The sequence below is a fragment of the Lepisosteus oculatus genome, chromosome 5 (genome assembly GCF_040954835.1).
Source record: "Lepisosteus oculatus isolate fLepOcu1 chromosome 5, fLepOcu1.hap2, whole genome shotgun sequence".
Lineage (NCBI taxonomy): Eukaryota > Metazoa > Chordata > Actinopteri > Semionotiformes > Lepisosteidae > Lepisosteus > Lepisosteus oculatus.
Window position 1 is genome coordinate 44853504 of NC_090700.1, and position 22239 is coordinate 44875742.

At 37.0% G+C, this 22239-nt stretch overlaps 1 protein-coding gene across 3 annotated transcripts in view; it reads right to left on the minus strand.

Annotated features, from left to right (window-relative positions):
- The window catches only part of atosa (atos homolog A), a 37996-nt gene that overhangs the window by 10881 nt on the left and 4876 nt on the right, over positions 1 to 22239 (minus strand). For 2 of the 3 annotated variants that reach the window (XM_015343033.2, XM_069190520.1), the window contains exons 2-3: positions 911 to 1095; positions 418 to 620 (exon numbers count right to left, since the gene is read on the minus strand). In XM_015343033.2, the coding sequence (XP_015198519.1) occupies positions 418 to 620; positions 911 to 1095 (388 nt within the window). Of the gene's footprint in view, positions 1 to 417; positions 621 to 910; positions 1096 to 16168; positions 16304 to 22239 lie in introns of those variants that run through there. The other variant, XM_015343032.2, reaches the window with a different exon arrangement.

Genomic DNA, 22239 nt, shown 5'->3' on the forward strand with positions numbered 1-22239 from the left:
AGATTAAACACAGAATATATAACTGGAAAGATGTATGCCCTTTTTTCAAAACATTATGCATAAACATTTACCAAATAAAAAGCAAATTATAAGTAACCATACAATCCAGTGCAACAACAAAACAATGAAAAGGTAAAATAGTCAAATTTAAAGTTAGAAATTATTAACTCCCTCATTCAGGAACACACTAAAATGTTTTTAAAAAATCACAATTGCACCAAATATTAATGTTACATAGAAAGAATTACTGGTAAATATTTGTGGAGGCACAAAATACTATAGTCTCAAAACACTTAATATGATCACTTAATATGACTTAATAGTGTCTAGGAAAATGGTGAAGATGACTGGCTGATTGGTGTGCTCTTGTCATTAACTTTTCTTGTATTTGAAATGGCAAAGATGCTTCACACTTACTGTCTGGGAACTGGCTGCAAGGTCCATCTTTCTAACAACAATGCATCCTGCTTGACAGCAGGGTCATTTATGTCATTCCCATCAGTAGTCGGTCCTTCATCGCTATAGCAACAATCTGGAAGCAGCATCACCTCAATCATAATGGGAATGTTATTCCTCCAGAGCAGCATGACCTCAGACCTCGTCCTCCTGGCTTGTCGACACTGTCCAAGTATCAGATATTAAACATGCTTAGCGTCCTGAAGAGTTTAACATACAAAAATCTTGACAAGTTAAAATCCAGAACGATATGGCACTATAACATATAGATGTCTGAGGAGGCCTTTTTTAACTACTAGTTCTACAAGGCCTTTTGACAATTCCCGATTAAGATTTTTTACTTAAAAAATGTGGAAAAATAAGTCTACTTATCTGGAAAAAAAAATATTCAAATTAAACAGTGGTGTGAATTTTGTCTTTGGCTGTAGGAAGAGCAATTCTAGTAGCTTGATACCTGTGGTAGGTTCTCACTGCACTCATGCTTGGTGTTGACGGGCTGCCCTGACTGGGCTGGAGGGCAGTGAACACCTTCAGTCCGACCCTTTACTGAGCATTCTGGGGTTCGTCCTTCAGTGATCAACAGGGTCAGGAAAACCAGAAACTCCTCGGCATCATATTCGAAATATTCTTCTGCAGCCTCTGCAAACAAAATGTACAGATGGCTCTATTAAGCAATAGATTAGGCACTGTAATGCACTATGCAATGCTATTTAAAGTGGTACTCCTGCTTAGATTTAAAAAAAAGTCAGACAGCATTTCACTCCCATTCCCCCAAAATATATCTTGAAAAAGTGACAAACCAAAAACACAATTTAAAAACACAGAAATTTAAGTTTAGAGAAGGTATTTTTAAACAAAAACATCTCTGTCCATAAAGGCAAGATTAGTTCTCTAAATATCATGACAATGGATAGTTTCTGATTAAGTTGAAGGATTCTACCCAGTAGTTCTTCCAAAAAAGCATACATTTGTCTGCAGCCATTGCATGCTTTTGAACTATAATTATGTCATGAAACCTTGCAGACAGACCTAACAGCAGCATTTTGCATTGTGTGCTTTGAATGGTTTAAACCCTTATCCCCACAGTAGAAAACTGGAGTAAGTTAGTTTTATGCTGCATCACTGACATTCATCTCAGAAAATACCTGGGACATATGATATTCAATGTTTATACTTCTTAACACCCCACCTCTTGGATAAACAACTAAGGAGTTAACCTCTAAAAACACGGGTCAAATTCTTAACTCTTAAGTTTGTAATTCAGAGATAATGTACCACAGTGGTGTCATGGAAATATAACTATCAAGGAAGCCACAAGAGAGATTTCTCACCTAAGTAAGGTCTTTATTTCAATATTGCAATATTGGGAGCCCTGCTGCCACTTCTCAAACATATTCTATTAATTATTGAAAAATGTGATGGTGTGCTGATATGAAGATAAATCAATTATTCTTTAACCATCACACATAAAACAGATACCCCAGAAGAGCAGTAGTTGCTAACACTACATTATATGTAGGTCTCAGGATATATCTTAAGAACTAAGGAAGTTCAGTATGTTTTCTGCCACATTTTTAAAGAAAGTCAAAGAACTCAAACCAAAGAGCAGAAAACCCCACAGCCCAGACTTAAAGACTTAACATTGATCTGATGCAGCGTCTAATGACAGCTCCCACAGCCTTTGGGCTTTTTATCGTCAATTTCTAAACTCTGGTAAATGGAGCAGCCTGCAGAATTAGCATGCGGTTCAATATTGGAGCATTCCAAAGAGAATGCTTCAATGTTTCCACAGAGATATTCCAAACACTACAGAAAGTCTCATTTTCTGATCATAAAAAATTAATATTCAATTAATAATGACAGGGGTACAGCTACCATGGGAAAAGCAAAAACTATTTTTAAGCTGAACCTAACTTACATACTGCCAATACTATGTAAGTGCTACTCACACCTGGACAGGGCTGGCAACAATGTAAGGATAATGTTTTTCGACTTCTCCAGTGCCTTCAATACCATACAGCCCTTACTTCTAAGGAGGAAGCTGGAGGAGATGCAAGTCAATGCCTCCATGACCTCGTGGATCACTGACTACCTGACAGGCAGACCACAGTCTGTGAGACTTCAGAACTGTGTGTCTGAACAGGTAGTGAGTAACACAGGGGCACCTCAAGGGACAGTTCTTTCTCCATTCCTCTTCACCCTCTATACTTCGGAATTTAAGTACAACTCAAAGTCGTGCCACCTGCAGACATTCTCAGATGACTCTGCAATTGTGGGATGTATCAAGGGTGGGCAGGAGGAGGAGGACACCAGCTTTGTGGAGTGGTGTGGGGAGAACCACTTGGAACTGAATGTAATGAAGACAAAGGAACTGGTGGTAGATTTCAGGAGGAAAAGGGTCAAACCTACTCCTGTCTACATCCATGGGAGTGGCGTGGAGATGGTGGACTCGTACAAGTACCTGGGAGTGCACATCGACGATAGACTGGAATGGTCTAAGAACATCGTGGCCATCTAAAAGAAGGGACAGAGCCGACTATTTCTTGAGGAGGCTCAGGTCCTTCAATGTATGTAGTAAGATGCTACATATGTTCTATCAGTCGGTGGTAGCAAGCGCCATTTTCTACACAGTGGTATGCTGGGGCCCTGGGATTAGAGCAGTGGATTCTAAAAGGCTGAACAAGCTCATCAGGAGAGCAAGCTCTGTCATTGGGTCTGACCTGGACCCCTTGGAGGTAGTGGCTGAGAGGAGAATGGTGTCCAAACTAGAGGCCATCAAGGACAACATCTCCCATCCCCTCTATGACAGGCTTGTAGAAATGAAGAGCACGTTCAGCAATAGACTGATTCATCCACGGTGCGACAGGGAGCTCTACAGGAGGTCATTCTTGCCTTCTGCCATAAGACTGTATAACGCATCCACCTTGTGTCTTGGCAGAGGCAACATCGACAGTGACCTGTTTCTGGACTGAACGCATCTACCGCTACATCTGTTCTCTTTCTTTTCCCATTTACAACCGTTTTTGTGCAATATATGCCAGGGACCCGTGCAATACATTTATATTTAGATTTATATGTATATACTTACATCTATACTTATATTCATACGTGTGATACGATTTTTCTGTGTACTGTTCTGTTCTAGTTTGTTCTTTGTGTGTCCGGACTGTGAGTAACTCTTTTAGTGCACCCCTCACTGTACTGATTGCATTGAATGATACAGTAATAATAGTACAATACATACGTTACACTGTGGCTGAGTTGTCTGTGTTTAGCTGCTGTTGCACTGCAATTTCCCTCACGGGATCAATAAAGTATCTATCTATATCTACTACAGGAGGTACAGTATGGTCACCACGGGTGTGATATCAACTAAGGCCTGCATAATTCTGAACACCAGCTCTTGAGCATAACTCAAAAGACCACTTTTCTTGAATTGGGGAGTGCCATTTTTCTTGAATTTTAATGAGTGGGAGAGTGTTACTTTTTAAAAAGTAATCCATTACAGTTACAAGTTACAGTACTTCATTACCTTACATAGCACATATACACACACGTAACATAAAATACATCACTGTATGCAATCCTTTACACAAGTAACTTGTAAATATTAATGAATTACTTTTAAAAGTAACACTCCCCAACTCTGTATGAAAGTGGCTTTATGCTGCTTGATATACTGTATTTTGCATTTATAGAGTTAACATACAGTATAATCTCTGAAACCAAAGGGAATTACACATTAGCAAACTAGTAGAAACAAAGTTAGATTCAGCAGTTCACTGGAAATGTAACTGCAGGCATTTTTTATGCATCGAACAAAGGTTCTGTCCAGTCTTCTCCCCATTAAAATCAGTCATGCACTGCATACCTTCATCGCAAGGTTATCAATATTGATCATGATTAGCATTATTATTTAGATCTATTAAAGTAGACAGCAGGACATTTTTTATATTAATTTTACTATTTTGCAGAGGCAGATATCGTTCAGATATCCTCTTTCATAGACATTCATAGTTTATTGGCATTGCTTAACATATATCAAAGGTAAAACAGCACAAAATATTAGGTAACTGAGGTTTTTCATTTTGTTTTTGCATTGAGTATAAAATTAATCATCTTTAAACATGATGAACTACGTAGTCAATGGGATAAATAATAAACTTTGTGTGAAACTTTGTATAAATGAAAATCGTAGTATTAAAGTATGCCCAGCCTTTATCCCGAGACATGTTCTGAATTATATTACACATTATATATAAAAGCTTGTGATATTTAACTTTCATAAATCCAAGATCACAGTCAAATGAAATCACACTGAAAACTAAACTGCAGCCTTCAAATGTTAATATAGAGAGGAAGATGCTACTTATAGTGAAAAATTGAAACACCTCAACCCATGTTAGAAGCATTTATTTAGAAAAACCCACAAAGTAACACCAACAGCAATATTTTTGTACAACATATATGTAGTCTAAACAAAAAATACTGTATTTTAATGTTCGTATTATGATGTTAATTTTAGTATTTTAACTACAGCTCCACTAATTGTATGGTCTAAAATGACTAACCATTCCTAAAGAAAGCACATTATTTTAGCTGCATACTAACATTAGCAAAGAACTAGCACTCTTTATTTTACAGCACTATTTAACTTGAGAAAAAAATAACCAGAAAAAAAGACACCTAACTACTCCAATGTGGTGAAATACAATAGATTTCAGAAGGTATATTATGCCTGCAAATTTAAATCGTACATAATTAAGATATCTATCCTATATGACAGGATTTTTTTAAAATTCCTCCAGCAGGAACTCCCAAGACTATCAATGAATACAAATCTTTCCCTTACCCAACCATAGACATTTTTTGGTCCTTCACTGACTGAATTGTCTGACCCTTTTCTAATTTATAAATATAAAAAATTGCTACACCTACTGCATGGTACAAAATATTTTCTATAACATTGCAAACACTACAAGAGTGAATGCCCTGCTCTTCTGCGTAGACAATCAGGTACCTGACAAATCCGTTTGCTTTTCAAGTTGGATCACTATGGCTCCCTACTCTCATACAATAGAAACTTTAATAAGGGGCTCCAGTGTAAAAGAGAAACCTGAATATCTATCCATAACTAAACCAAATTAATGGAAATGACAAAGAACAGCCAAATCGCTGTGCAGCAAAAATGTGTTAGCGTACCATAGAACATACTAAAACTTTACATGACAAAAAAAATCAAACATGACTACTTGCTTGTCTGTGGAGTTGCAAAGCCAATGGTTGAGAAATAATTTAAATGTCTTATTCATCTGGAAACATGTTTCATGTTTTAGATTGTGGTGTAATCAAAGCAAAGATGCTAAAATTTAAACTTGCTTTTTAGTCATTACTCTAAAATACTCATGTAGGAGCCCAGTATTTGCCACTGTATAAACCCAGGTCTTCAGATTGCATCAACCTATTATGGCTTTCATTGTCCTTTCAGCTCATTTGTAATCTAACATTACAATCTGTATAAATTCTATGGTGACAGACAGAGGATCTGCTGCTAGCCAGAATTTACACTTGGACGTTACTTAGCTGCCAAGAATAAAGGGCTCTTTTTCACCAAGTGTATGCATCCAGTTTGTAATGTGCACAAGCCTTCAATTAAGTGAATTTTGAAAGACTTCTCATATTTTGTATTATTAAAAAACATCAGTTTTCAAAATAAAAATACAAAAATGAATGTAAAAAAACTGAAGAACTGATATCAGATGCAGTTATTCTATCATTTTTAACCCTTACTCTGAAATATAAATCACCACATCTGGTGTATTTGTTGTAGCTGTAGCATGTTCCAAACGTTTAAAAGAAACAGTTAAAATACTGTACTAAGGTCTGTCTGAGCAAAAGTGTCTGAAAACAACATGGAAACCTGACCTTTTCTTCCCATTTACAAGTGGAATCTTTCACTGTTGCAACAGGCAGCTGCTGTTACTTTTCTTCCTGGATAAAAACCCTTGCCAGCTGATGCAAGCAGATGTAACCAAGATTCAGACAGCTGGTAATGATTAGCAAGAAATTCAGCACACCCTGGGCTTGTCAGTCTCTGCAATACTACAGTTCCTACATCACCTCTGAGTCACAACTGCTTCAGCTGAAGTTTACCCCATGCTTCCTGCACGTGATGAAACTAGTCAACAAAGAGAGAATGGAGAACACCGGCTCTAGTCATCAGAAACTGGGCCTGGGCTGGCTTGGACTGTGGAGTTATACTCCCACTCAAAGTTCTTTGTTGGCCAGGCGCTTTCAATGAACTGGGTTAGAGGTAACACGTCGCAAGATGGGAGAAAGGCAAAACAAGGCAATGTGCTCCAGGGCAACAAAAAGATGAAACACAATGATCTTTCCAAGGAGCACAAAGGACAGCATATCTGTCTGTTTTCAAAAACAAACAAAGCCCAAAGGCTGAATGAAGAAAACATTCTAAGTTGCTTCCAGATGCTCAGGAACATATAGGGGAAGCTTATTTGCATAGGTGGAATCTTGTTTCTCTAGCCCGCTACAGGTTCACCCAGTTACTAAGGAACAGTTCAGATTTTCTAGCCCACATTCCAGTATGTGAAAGCTGATTTTTACCAATTTCTTTCACAACAGGCAAGAAAATATGCACTGCAAGAAGAACACACAAACTGTCCTGACCTGCTCCGAACTGTCTATTGTCAAATCAATCCTGTTGCATTTAATACATTTCCAAAATGCTCTCAAGATAAAATGGTTTATGTGTATATGCAGGGGCATTTAATCTGATATTTATAGTAACATACTGGAAACAAAAATAAAAAAAACAATGACATTTGCCAGAAACATTTCTTAATATATTACTGAATCCAACTTCTGTGTACATTTAGTTTGTGGAACTAAAAGTCATTTGAGAAGATCTATTACTTTGAGGGACACCCCTGTATGATACTAGGGTAGAGCCTACAGATCAGCCAGTCAGATGTCACATGAAGCCCCAGGGCCCTTTTCCAATGTAACAGCGATCCCACAGAACAGAACAGGCTTCTGTTTACCCAGGCTGTTCCCAAATAGTACAATCTCTCAAGAACTACCACAATTGCTTCAGTGGGGATGTGTTTCTAACAGCTCTGATGAGGTAACATTACCTCACTGAAAGTGCGTTCTTGAGAAAGTTTTTCTTTTTTAAAAAAAACAACAACAACCTATCCTTAGGTTGCTTACAAAAAACTACATGACTGTAAATCCTTGTTTTTTCAGAGCTACAGATTTTTGAGCTACTGGTTTCTCTTCATGTTGTGCGAAATTGAGACCCCTGAAAATTCATCAAGTAAAGAACTACACCGAGCATGAGTCATCTTAATGTGCTACAATTGTAATTACACCTTTTGGAGGATGTAAAAAGTATACATTACTATACTGAGACACTAGCAATCATCAACATTACTTGTAACTTTAGAATAGGCACTGTATATCAGGACTGTTATTTTGTAGGTCTGATCTTGAAAGAAATTAAAGAAAAAACAATACTGATTATAATGGTAAATGATAAAACGGGAAAAGTATTTCTTGTGTGTCTGCTATATATATTTGTACAAACAATCTACACACAAACATCTCATACCCCATCTCACATTTGGTTCACTCAAGTGAAAACTATTTTATATTCCCATATTTACCTTCTGTTTTCATGTAAAATATTACAAAAACTGGCTACTATATTAGATTATATAGCATTTGAGTCATGTTATAATTAAGTTTTCTAGATAACCTTTTACCATATCTGAAATGATTATGGAAATACACCTAAAGAAAATGAATACAGTTAAAAATAACCCTAACTTTTGAACAGAACTGTACTTACAGCCTTAGGTATTTAAATATCATCTTGAAACTTCTCTGCCACTGATTACAAAGATAAGCTTGTATTTCTAAACAGAGTTAGAAGAAACTTGCAGTAGGTAAAGAGCAGGGGACTGAGGTCCCTGTGATTACCTCTTACACAATTCACACATGCTTCATACAGCTGTCCCTTCCCAGCATCCTCTTGGGGGGAGAAAAACAGAGTGTCATGTGTTCATCTGAGAACAGTTCTCTCATTAATAGATAATGCTGTTTTTGGGACACACAGCAATCAGATAAGCTTATTAAATAATCTGTACTTACTGCTGAAACAAGGAAATACTGTTCCCACTCTCCTCATAAATCTCTGTATTTGTGTAGGGCTGAGATTTTATTAACATTCATAAGCATTACACTCTTTCAACAGAGCTACTGATACAATAGATATTCATTTTGTGCAAATCCTAAAGCAACACAGAAGGAGGGTTAACATTTAACCATGAAATACACTGAGGCTTACTTTTCTGAGTTGTTAAGGTTTTTAATTTTTTTACAGGCCTTCAAAACACGTTGTCAGTCTGTTATACAAGTGTTTAACTGCTTGGGTCTTCTTTTGATTTATTTAATCTAGAAAGGAGGTTAAATCATCATTACTGGTTTATGACTACCTCTAACTACAGCAACTGCTGGCTCCATACAGCCAGGGTTTTTGTGTTGAAATACTAATAAACTCAAGGACAGTCATGCATCAAATTAAATTAAAATCAGCGCACATCACCCGAGTAACATGGGCAGTAAAGGGACTTCAATGCCTTTCACCCTCTTTCTGTAATAAAAATAAATATTTAAATTGTGATAGGAAGGCTATCTTTACCAGTCACACTGAATTTATTTTAACATCAGGATGTCTAAACAAAGACAAAATAAAACAATCTTGCAGTATAACTGTATAAATCCTCACTGTGATGCTACACTGATTTCCTTTTATACTAAAATACAAATATTAAGACCTTGAAATCTCAGCAGCTGCTAGAATTTAAGACATCAGTCTGAACTTAAAAGCATTGTTTTTGTATTTAGTGCATGACAAATGAAAATTTTAAACCTGTACCACGTAAATGCAGCACCAGGAGATTACTACACAAGAACCAATTACACATGAAAGCTTCTTACTGTAGGCACTAAAGATAAATATAACCACTGAGCCCATTCCCCCACTGCACACAGCTTATCATACCACAGCACCGCTAAAACAGGAGCACGCACCCTGAAACCGCCTGTCACCCCTCCTTCTTCCACAAAAAGAATTGAACACCATGATAATAATAAATGATAAACAGGATCCAAGTGTCTTATTCAAAAGAACAATCCATTTATTTCAATTTTATGGAAAGATAACATCTTTCCATAAAAATTTCCCGTCGGCTGTCAGGGTGTATAACGCTGCCCTAGGCTAGGACTGTTAGCCCTTCATTTGCTCCTCCATGGACAACATGTTTACTCCATTGTACTTTTTGGACAATCTGTCTGTATAAACCTATGCACATTTTGCACATATTTTATTGTTTTTACAGTGACTATGATCAACACATTTTGCACACACCTATATATTTATTTATTTTGATTTATTTTGTTGTCTTTTGTTTTATAACTATTCTGATGTCTGTTTTGCTTGTCTTGGGCTGGACTGCTGTAACACATCAATTTCCCTACGGGATTAATAAAGTATTATCTATCTATCTGAAATCTAAACACTAGAGTGAAAGAAAAGTTGTAAGCTTAAGGCTTTCATTTAAATGTTATAATCAAAGATCTACCTAATAAAAAATGGGGGTCGTAAAGCGATACTACAGCTTAATTACAACACTTACATGTTCTTTTGAAATTTATTAGCTTATATTCGAATAATAACTATCATTAACTACATTTTATAAGTAATGCTACAAAACTATTACTTCTACAGATCCATGAGGTATGATGCTTTTTCTGCATTTAATGTACAGCAGAAATAAATTAGTAATAGTAGTAGTAATTCAACATCTGACTTAACAGCATAAAGGCAAATTTGTTTTCACAATGGCATTTTTAAACACACTAAAGTTAACATTAAAGGTATACAATACAGCTACAGCTATATAATACTAGAAAGCCTACAGTTTTATTTACAGATTTTACAAAGCATTATTAAACACCACGATACAACTCAAGGGAACTAGAGGTTGTGAAACCTAAAAGCACTTGGAGATGAAACACAGATAAGACACTGGCTTGTTTATACTTCAGTCCTATGCCACTAATACAGTTATAAAAAGACTTCTAGCTGTTAATAAGACTAATTTGAAAATTCTACATAAATAAGTTAAAAGACATATACATACAAGTACAGAGTATAAGCAGCAAAAGATTTAAATCACAAGAAGTAATAGTCCTGAATCCTTAAAAATACTAGAGATTTTACCAAGACTTATTAAAATAGACTATGCAGCAGTCTCCCACTAATCCCAAAGTAGCACTGTGTTTGCACTGAGTGTACTCCAGACACAGGAAGTCCAGATCGGTTGTGCAGTGAAGCTTTTCAAACAGGGCCATGGAGCAGTGCAGGCTGTTTACTGCCTGCTGGCGACATGTCAAAGGTGCGCCATATTTGGTGCAATCCACACTTTGTGCCTTCACTGGCCGCTTTCTAAAGGTCTTATTCCCCACGTTTCAGGTTCCACCTTCAGCAGACCTACAGCTATATAACTCAACATTTTTTATGTTTTAACTAGGTCTTACTTCATATAGTTCCCATCCAGCTAGAATACAATTACTTGGTAGATGCAAAACACGAAAAGTCCAAATTTAGCAGACATCGAAGCCTAGGTCTATAAAGGAAAGAGATAATTGTGGTAGGAAAATTCTGAAGGTTTTACTACCAGTGATATTCTGCAGGAAATATCATGTTAAAAAAATTCTTAAATGGGACATTGGATCTTAGTTTGTGAACAACATCTAAGCTGAAGTTAAATATATATATGCATATATCTTACAAGTCTTGAGGCTCTGTAACAAAAAGAGCCGAGTTCAAAAAGGGATGAGGCATCCTTGAATAACCTTGTGAAGTCAATGTGCAGGATCCTGGAATTCGACCTCTTGCAGCATGTCAGCACAATGCTCTCACAAGTAAACACTCCAACAACTGGGGCTGATGAGATATGACCTTACTCGCTGCCCACAGGCAACTGCTACCCAATCAGAAAGCAAACCCTTTTAAATGCAGAAAGACTGCATGAAAGAAATAAATATGTAAAACCTTGGGCCACGACGAAGCTCCTATTTACAGGGATATGAAGCTTGGAACCTATAAAAACTAGGTATAGTATTTGTATAGGGAATTTGGTAAGAGCCAAGTAATGTATATGGGAAAGGTTTTATCACGCCATGAAACACCCACAACAAACAGTTATTAAATCCAAGATTAGGATTAGAATATTGTATTTCCTAAAATATACACATACACAAAATTTACTTATGCCTTTCATAGTCTTCTTTAAAAATGGACAAACATGAAAAAGATCTGCAGCATGCAACTGCTCAGATCCAATTGCTCTGACTTCAGTAGGATGGTATTACATACAGTATATCCTTCCCAGGACAGTACATTACTAATTTATTTCAAGGAACACTTTTAAAGGAGTGTGAATGTTGCATTTCCTTTGCATTTCTAAGTTGTTCATAGCAGAGACCATGTTAGTAATACAACTTCAAAAGTGATTATGAATTTAATGCATTTTTAAAATCCCAAGGCCATGTATGTTCATCTTATTATGTTCATCGGATTAAAAAACCTAAAAGGCCTAAGGGGGTTATTCCTAAAACCTACTGTAGGTTTTAACGTGGTTATAAAGGCTGTTTTCATCTTCTAGTGCCCTTTTCCAACTCTTGAACAGTCCACTGGCAAGGTAGCCACATTAATTTTAAGAAAGACGGTCTGGTCAACACGCCTCTTTCCCCCTATCTGCGTACACTTAAAAAATGATTCTTAAAAACTTTAATGCCAGTAAATGATAATTCCATATACCCAACTTGGAATTGATGTGTCAACAGGAGATGCTTGATTGACTAGCGTGTCAGCAGCGATACATTTATCATGTCAGACACTAACTGAATGGTAAATTTAGTGTTAGCAAAAGTATTAGACTAAACCCTTGTTATAATGATCTTTGGATTTAATGAACAAATGTTAGTATATGGGGTTTTTTTGTTCTCCAAAGGTTATGTCTGTTGTGCTGAAGTGTGATCTGCAGGCAAAACATGAAACTGAATTTCAGATGCAGTGATGGGTAGCTCTGGTGATTTTTTAAATGTCATGAAGTAGTGAATAAAAGTACAATGCCAGTGAGACTGCTCTCTTAGGGAGTTTACTCCCAGAACATACCCTAGCTTACAAGCACTAGACATCTACACCAAGACGTAAAAGTAGCAAGGACCCTGCCATTACTGTGTGCAAAAAGAGACAGAGGGCCCTCAATGATATAATGAACAAGTTTCCAGTAGCGTATGACCATTCCAAAAAACTTGGTTTACTTCTGAAACGTTTTTCTAATATACAAGTCTTTTTGCAGCCTAGGATATTGGTAAATTAATGAACAGCTGGCAATATCAGAAAACCCTTCCCTCCATTAATTTGGTAAAGCGTGGGTGCACTGTGATATAATATAGTGTAATTATATAAACATTAGTGGATTCATATATTAATATATAGTGCAGTTGGGTATTTACATATCCAGAAAGCACATATCTAGTATACATTTCTCATACAAGCTGAAAAAGCATCATTTGTGATTTAACAGACATTCAGCAATAACTATACCCTCTCCCCTCTGTAAGTCAGTAAAACCAATAATTCATTGTATAATGAAATCTGGGACCAATTTTAAGATGGGTACAAACCAAATGACTGAGATGAGTATGACTTTCAACCTGATATTTTTAGTCTGTACCATTAAATTACAAAATAATCATTTTTTCCATTTCTGATCATGACTGAATACATAGGTTACAGCTCCACAGATCCAATCATTTTAACACTTGGCCAGGAGCTGGAAAGATAATCAAAGCTAAATCTTGCGAAATCAGCAGGTTTCTTCTATGATCAGCCGGTTTTACATTTTCATGGCTTTCAGTGGTTTTTGCCACCACAGTCCACCCATTACTTGTTGATTTATCATCTTTGCCCCTTTTCCAGATTATTGATCTATTGGTTAATATTACCTATAACCTAAGGAAACCAGCTCTGATTACTTTTCATAATGACCGTCAAGTGTAATGATTTTCCAAAAGACACCTTGGTATTTTTCATATTTCGTTCTGCATTGTGTTGCCCGGTCTATAGTGAAGTTTCCAGTTCAGGGGTAGAGATTATCCCAGAGGCTTGTGGGAGAACCCACTCTCTCTTGTTCACCTCCTGATGTGGCTCCAATGTGGTGTTGAAAGGCTTTCAAATACCGTTCTCCTGTGTGTCAGAGTAGCTCCACTGAATTTATTCCATACGAAATGGAATAAAATCATAGTGTTTTTTAATTTACCTCCTTTTCAGCGTTTTGTTAACACAAAGGGTCATGGGTGTCTGAAACAAGCTGAAGCACAGGCTTCTTTCAAGAAATTACTGGATGAGATCCCTGTATCAATTAGCTACTAACAAGACTAGATGGTATGGTAAGAGCAAGATGGTATGTAAAACCTGAGTATTTGGGGAAAATACTTGTTGATTTCTTAGTAAAAAACAAATATTTGAGGTCAATGTTATAAAAAACAATTCAATTTTTCCAGGACAACTCGGTAGTGTTACGGAAAGGCATGTCTGTACCTGTATATGACAAGATTATGATAAGGGTGGAAACACTCTATTACTGCAGCGTGCTTCCATGTACTCCATGACATCATGGTATTTTTCCTGGATGTGGTTTTCTGAAAGAGGTAACAAGCCTTAATAGTGTTTTTGCCAGGGTGATGTGGGTTTAAAGTCTATTTTTATGAATAAGTCATTTTGTTTTCATGTTAAGTAAAGGCGTGAGTACTCCTTTACAAAAAGCACATTTGAGTCTAGTACACAGTGCTGGTCAGAGGAGTTAATACATGTCTTGCACATTGTTAAGCACAACAAGTTAAACACTTGTCCATGAACTATTAAATGTGTAAAAATGTGGTTTGTGTTTGCCAGTCAAGGATTTCAAGCTCTTAAAATGTATTGCATTTTAGATCACCTATTAAAACAATAAAACTTTAAATTTCCATATTGAATGTGAGTACTGTTCTGTGAAATTGGGGACAGAAGAAACGGGGACCATCTGCTTTGCTGTGATAACCATAGCTTGCTTTAATCTGTTATCTAATTTTCTAGCAAAAAAAATGAAAGTCACTTCGGTCAAGCTTCTCTGGCTCCTGGCAAAAAAAGGGAAAAAAATCAATTGCCAGCTCTGGAAAAACAGCACGAAGACTGGAAGTGTGTCGTTAATGAAAATCATGACGTCGTTACTTTTAGCAGAAACCGTCGACATTCAAATTTAGTTTAGACAGAGGTCTCATTTGCTGCACCCGATTGGCTGGATTTTACTTGCATAAGCAGCATCTGCCTCGCAGCAGGACTGTTAATGCAACAATTCTCACTGAACTGAAGTATACTTTTCAATGAGTAAAAGGCGCTATGACCTACATAATGCAAACACACAAAAGGGACAACAAGCTTTTCAGTGCCTTGTTTTTCCACTAAAAGACAACTGGACGAGCCACTGAATCAGCAAGATTCCGGGACATAGAGTACTCATCTCTAAAACGTCTAAAACTAGTTGAAACAAAATTAAACTACACCTAAACTGCAACAAAAAGGATTTCTCAAAATAAGAAATGTTTTGTTTATTTTTTTCATCATTTTAAGGAATAGGTACCATCCATTAAATGTCATAAACAGAAAGACAGCAGCCATGTTATGGTTCTGCCAGTTACAGGTGCACTGGTTTCTGCCTCATTATGATGGCAACCTACATTACAGCTCTTATTTCTGCCTCACATTTCCAAATGATGATTCCTTCTAATCATGGCTCTAGCCATCCTCCTAATGTTATGCTGATGTCACTATTCATAGATCTTCTGAGGCACATGTAAACTTCTGTTGTGTGAAGTGCAAAAAAGCTCTAGATGGGACATGAGAAGAAAAACACTTGGAAAAATAAGAACAAGCTTTTTGGCCCACTGCAGTTCAAAGGAATATGTCAGAAGGATGACCAGTACATATGGGGTAATGAAAAGGAAAGTTCTGCCCACTCCATTGGTTACAACTTAACAATACCCAGGTCATTACAACAGCAGCATAACTCATATGACTGAGCAGGTAAAAGTGTTCGCGCTAAGAGACATTCTGCTACAACCCTCAACATACATTTTCTTATTACACAAACAATTTCAAGAACCATTCATGATACAATATTAACTTTAAAAAAAGAGGCTATCTACAATTTAGGTTTTTGATGAAGGAACTGCAGATTCTAATAGCAAAACAGACAGAATTTTACCTCTAATATCCATGTCCTGTATTGCCAAAAAACCCATTTAAAAAAGCTATTTCTCTGCTTGTTAGATGACAAATTGATAGGCAAGTCTGTCAGCACCTTGCAAATCATAGAAATAACAATCAAAAATAAACATGGAACTAAATGAGACATCAGTCCTCAAAGTGTTAAAATGAATGGGAGAGAGACAGTATTGTGCTGTATTCTGCACTATTTTTCTATTTTCTTTGTTCTGGCCCTAGTCACATCACAGAGACATGAAAGATAAGAAACAAGCGTAATAACAGGATCCAAGAAACACTGCATCCAGTACAAACCTTTGTTTTCATTGTAGACCATACTGGACCCCTTGTGTAAAGGAAGTTGCCTCCTGGCTACACTTGGGCAACACTGCTAGTATCTTAGGGCTCCAGATGTCTGCAGTGGTCTGGCTCTGCCTGCATGTTCCTTTACTGATATTGCACTGCAAGGCACTGGGTTTTTTTTTCTCTAGCATACAAAGAAGGCAGACTCAGAACACACATAGCAACAAGGGCTGGAATCCTATTGGCTGGGAGGCGTGCTTATACTCCCTCACCACTTGTCAAACTCCACTACTGTTTCCTGTCTGCTTGGCAGGAGCAGTGAATGTATTCTTTCTTCTGGGCCTGTGAACTCAGCTGCTCTATAAGTCGACTGTGCTGATCGTTACACTAAGAAGAGGACTAGATGTACTTTCTGCAAGTCTTGCAAAGAGCTGCGCTTCAAAACTTTCAGAAAAAAATTAAAAAACAAAAACAATGGAAACTTTTACTTGCAACTGTAATAATATTGTAATCGGTTGTTTAAGTTTTCATTAAAGTGTGACATGTATAAGCTTTTAAAAATTCACTGAATACAATTAAATTCCTTGGAAAATGAATCACATTCTTTGGGCCTATATTTCTGCTGGTATCTGGGCTTGCACAATTTGGTCTACCTACAGATTTCCCTTAATTCACTTGGTGAAGCAAGTTTTCACCCTTCTCCACCAGACCTGCTGTGTTACAGGCTGCAGGTGCAGAATAGCTGCTGAGGGACTTCCAGGTGGAGCTGTCCTTAGTGGTGAATGTTTATCCCCTCCCATATGTAAAGCACTTTGTGATCATTTGGGATCAAAACCAAATAAAACGGAAACCATTGTTACATCTCCCCATTTTAGGTAAGCATACGTATTGGGACAAATTAACAAAGGTTAATTAGTGTAGTATAAAGTTTAGTATTTGGTTGCAAATCCATTGCACACAATAACTTCATTAAGTCCAAGACTCACTGAAACCACCAAACTATCTTGAGATGCTTTGCCAAACCGTTGCTGTAGCCATTTTCAGTTGCTGTTTATTTTGGGGGCTTTCTGACTTTAGTCTCCTTTTCAGCAAGTGAAGTGCATGCTCAGTTGGATTTAAACTGGAGATGGACTTGGCCAGTCCAAGACTTTCCACTTTTTTTCCCCCCTGATGATCTCCTTGGTTGTGTTGGCAGTTGTGTTTTGGTTCATTGACATGCTGCATGATGAAGAGTCTGGAGTAATTTTCTTATACACTACATAGGCAGACAAATGTTTCTGCAGCTACACTCATTCTGTACTTTTGCCTCATGTTCATATTTTCATCTAAAATAGAAATACCAATTTTGATTTCACTGTCCCAGTACTTATGGCGGGCAATGTATCTTTGTTTTCTATAGGACCATTAAATAAATTCCTACATGCTCTAGAACTCGAGGTCCTTAAATCTGAAAAATAAAATCAATAATTGTCACGTTTACTTATTGCTTCCCTCAAACCTCAGTTTTAAAAAAAATGTTACAATGTTACTGTCTTGAGAAAATCACAGATAAGGTTCACCTGCAATTCCATGAAAATTATTCTTTTGGTAACTTCTGCAGAACCTGGGCTGATTCCAACAAAAACTTTGGCTCGACCTCATTATATACCTGTTATGATAGTACTTCCTGCAAATTTTCATATTGTAAAACTTCAGTACAAAAGTGCTCTGTGGCTTTTGTGAATCTATAGTTTGAGAATGAAACAGCTATCCTTCTCTTGAGCTACAGAAGCAGTTCATGGCTGCAGACTGAGGCTTAAAGTCAAAATTTATTAGACTAAAAGTAAAGTCTTATCACATATTGGCATGTTAACACAAGGAACAGAGCAGAAAATGCAGGGCATGAGGGCAAACATCTTTAACCCAAGTCCTTTTCACAGATCACAGAAGACCCAGACAATATTACAATCCTGTACCTTCCTGACCTTACGTTTAGCGTTGTAGTTGCCACAGGATAGCATTCAATGCAGTGATGCACAGAAGCAATACAATACAGCTGAATCTAAAATAAGTACTTTCAATGTTTCCAGCAGAGTAGTACACATTTTTAAATACTGTTCCTTTTTTTGCTGCCTGTACAGTATTTGCATTTTAGCTAAATTTATTAGGCTTGTCTTTAAGTTCATGCAAACTAAAGACTTCCATTTGCTTCAACCCTAATGTCAAACTATGTTAACTCGGTGGCAAATCTGCTTCCCAGTAATCCCCAGTGCATCTCAACGGGCCTTTTTGGCTCATGTCAGCCACGCTGTCGCTCAGTTTCACCTGAAGTGAAAACAGTTTTTTCTTAGATATGCTGAAGTTTTCCTCCTACTTTCTGGAGAACAACCTGAGGAGCACTAAGGACAGTACAACCAGAAAGATTCAACAAGACTGAGCCCCAGCTCAGTTCTGAATTCACTGAAAAGACACCTGAATTGGAAGAAGTACAAAAATAGATGGATGGAGATGTATTGGACAATGTGTTTTAGGTTCAGCATTTATAAAGGCCCTACACTTCAGCACACATCAAATGCCACTCAGCAGCTATGACAAAAAAACAAATGCTCCCAGTGTTAATTTTGCACTAGTTCCATCTTATCTTGACAAACAGATTCTTCTGATTGATTACTTTGACCTACTTACTCTTGTGGGTAATTAAACTTCTGCGGACAAATGGGGCAGAAATTACAGTTTCTCCCACATGCTTGGCTTATTTTTAATATTTGAGTCAGAGCTTCACTCACCTTGGAACCTATATTTGGGAGAGCAGCTTCGGTCAGTAGTGCCTTATATTGTATAGATTTATATTACACATGACTAACTAAATAATCCAATTTCTAACTCAAAAAATTCAATTACAATTTATTCTAAAATATCCAGACAGGCAACAACAGTTTTCTGACATGAACATTAAAAATTGCAGCACACATTAATTTACCTAAGGGTATTTTTCACATCAGAGATAAAAGAAGCATGCTAAATCTAAGTCATTCTGCAACACCGGTAATATAACAGTCACCAGCCAGCAGTTCCATGTTCACTGTAAAAATACTTTGCGTCATAGAAAAGGAACTCCTTATCACATCCCCTACCATTCCCAACATCAAATTGAATTTAGCCATTGTATTTCAAACACTAGCAACCTAAAACAAGAAAGCTTTAGGATTTTCTACTTGAACATTCATAGAAAATCTAGATGTAACCACAATGTGAAAAATGTATTTTCTGCTAGGCAGCTGTCACACTACTATTTTCTTCTGCCAAACAGCCAGGTTTAAGATATACCTTAGTGTCTTTCAAGAAACAGCTGGGTGAGTTAATTAAACAATAACTATGAAACAGGCACGACTGGTCGAAAGGTCTTCTCTTGCTTGTAATCTCCTGTTACTTTACAGGCATTTGCTACCAGCATTCAACATTTATATTAAAATGTCATTTGCCAGGAAATCTTGAATGAAATTTTCTTGAATTTCCTTTGGGGCTGCTACGGATTTGGCAAATCCTCCTTTTGTAAACTTGCTTCCTCAGGTGTGAGCAGTAATATGAAGCAAATGGCCAGGTCAGGAGAACAAAAGGAGGAGATTATGATAAGGGCACGGCAGGCGAGAATGGGTGTCCAAACAAATGCAAATCAGTGAGACCAATTCTAAGGAATGTGTGAAAAGCCAAAAATGGCAAATAAATGGGGCAATTTAAAACGAAAGCAGCCTATCATTGACAGCTGATGGGAAGCAAGATTTTAGTTTAAAAACAATTCTGGCTTCTGATGTTTTTATAGATTGGGAAATTGGCACTAGTGTGAGTGTGCGTGTTTGGGTTTGTGTGTCCTGCAATGGACTGGTGTGCCATCCACGGTGCATACCAGGACAGTCTCTGACTGCACCCCAACCCTGAATTGGACGAATCGGTTAGAAAATAGATGGACTGATAGAGAATCTGGAATGCTTGTCAAAGAACTCAGGCAGAAAGGCCAATGTCAATCACCTTGGAGAGATCTTTGATCATTAATGAGTTCTCTGAACTGGTTGCCAGGTGTTGCTCCTGCAGGATATGTATTAGCAGGTTATGTGTGGCAACAAAAGGTACCCGAGGTGGACGGCAGCTTTGGAAAGTTATGGGAAAAGGTTTGTCAATTCCTTTTCCCTTAATAGTGGTATGAAATGACTGGTAGATCTGGTGAACGGTAACAGTTGAAGTTTTAGCAAATTACTAGAGAATTGCCTTTCCTAAAACATTCCATTATATAATATTTTCTAGTTAACTTGTATACATTGTCTCCACACTCTTACATATAACACAAGTAAAACATATTACTTTATTAATTTCTTATTACTGCTTTGATTCTGAGGACAGGGGCTATATTAGTAATTTTCTGGTCAATGTGTATTAGCTGTATTGACTTTGATATTTAATGAAAAAATCCTTCATTTCCTTAAGAAACATTGGTAGATTATCACCAACCTTTAGAGATTTGTCTTTCTTCAGTGCCTATAGTACCTGCAACCCTTTCAAAACAGAGCTTTGGTTTTCCTCATCCTGAAACATGTTGATTTCTTCCTTAGAAAACACCTGAAATATTTACCAGATGTTTTCCTTTCATCACTTAAAACATTACCATTTTAAATCAGTGAGATGCTTTACTCTTCCCTTTATTATTTGATATTTAAGCATCAGTAGTGTTGATATTTCAGTATTCAGTAGCTTCTGCATCTTGTATTTGTACTTGTAAGGCTTTAACAAAGTGCGTCTAAAACAGTATAGAGAACTGAAAAGGAAAGACATCCACTTCAGATTTTTCTCAATTCTAAAACGTAACAAAGGAAAATGTGCTACTGCAGCTTGAGTGATATTTCTTGTAGCTCTTCACTAATCCAGAATGAATTGGCATTGTGTCTTTCCAGTGCACCATTATCGGGTGAGAAAAGGAGACTCTGAAACGGTGCACGTGTTACTGAGCTGACCAAGGAATTTCACACTTGCATTCAAAACCTCCTTAACGATTCGGTCTGCTTAGAATAAAAACTGAATCTTGCACGGCACACCTTGTCTAGATGACTGAAAAAGAGTTATGCTATGAACCAAGTTGAAATGATGAAAAAGGTCATTTGTTTCAAGATGTTTTGGACAAACGTCTGCTTTAGTGTGTTTAGAAGGAGAAGTAAGCACAGTGCAGTAAACCTGTTTTTCACAATTATGGGAAAGCAAACCCCCCAAAAATTAAATAAAAAAGCACAGTAGAACCAGCTCTTTATTAGAGTGACAGACAGTTATGTTGAAGCTATAAATCCATCTAAGTGCTAAAATTACAGGGTACAAGTATTTGGTGGGTGACAAATTCTAAATTTCAATGGACACCCTTCTTTAAAACAAGCACACGACATTGTTTAACACCAACTGCTGCAATTCCAAGCCTTTGAAGATAAGTTTCTAGAGATAAAGATCATTCATACCCCAGGGCTTAATTTCTGAGACATAACAGTTGAACTAAACACATCTTACTGAAATGATACTAGTGATCATAAATCAGAAATAGAAGGATGCATTCCACTTAAAGTACTGTAACATAAATCAACTGTCGATTGTCGATTTCTTCAGCTTGTCATGAATTAGGAAACATTATTGAAGTAATTCTTTCGTTTAAAATACCACATTTGTAAAATAAACATGAAGCCTCCTAAAAAAATAAGCATAGAAAAATGTGACTCTTTAAGTAGTAAATGGAGCAAGCTATTCATCTGTCACTCAGAATCTTTAACAGAGAATCTGCAACAATTCTAAAAATAGCATTTCTTCCTTGATTTATTATGGAAATGCACTAGCCTCTGTGGTATCGAAAGCCTTTTACAGTAGCACATCTGATTTTCTCTCGTCAAACTAAGCAGTTGGAATCAAATCTCATCTTCAAATATACAAGCCGGTCCATAAACCTTGCTTTTTCAAGCAAGGTTTCATTAGATGAGTCATGACAATATATAGCCCATGCTCTGCTACCTTACAGCAGAGTCACTTATCTTAACACTTCTTGTCACTTCTTTTGGTGCATCACTGTGGCATTGAAGAGC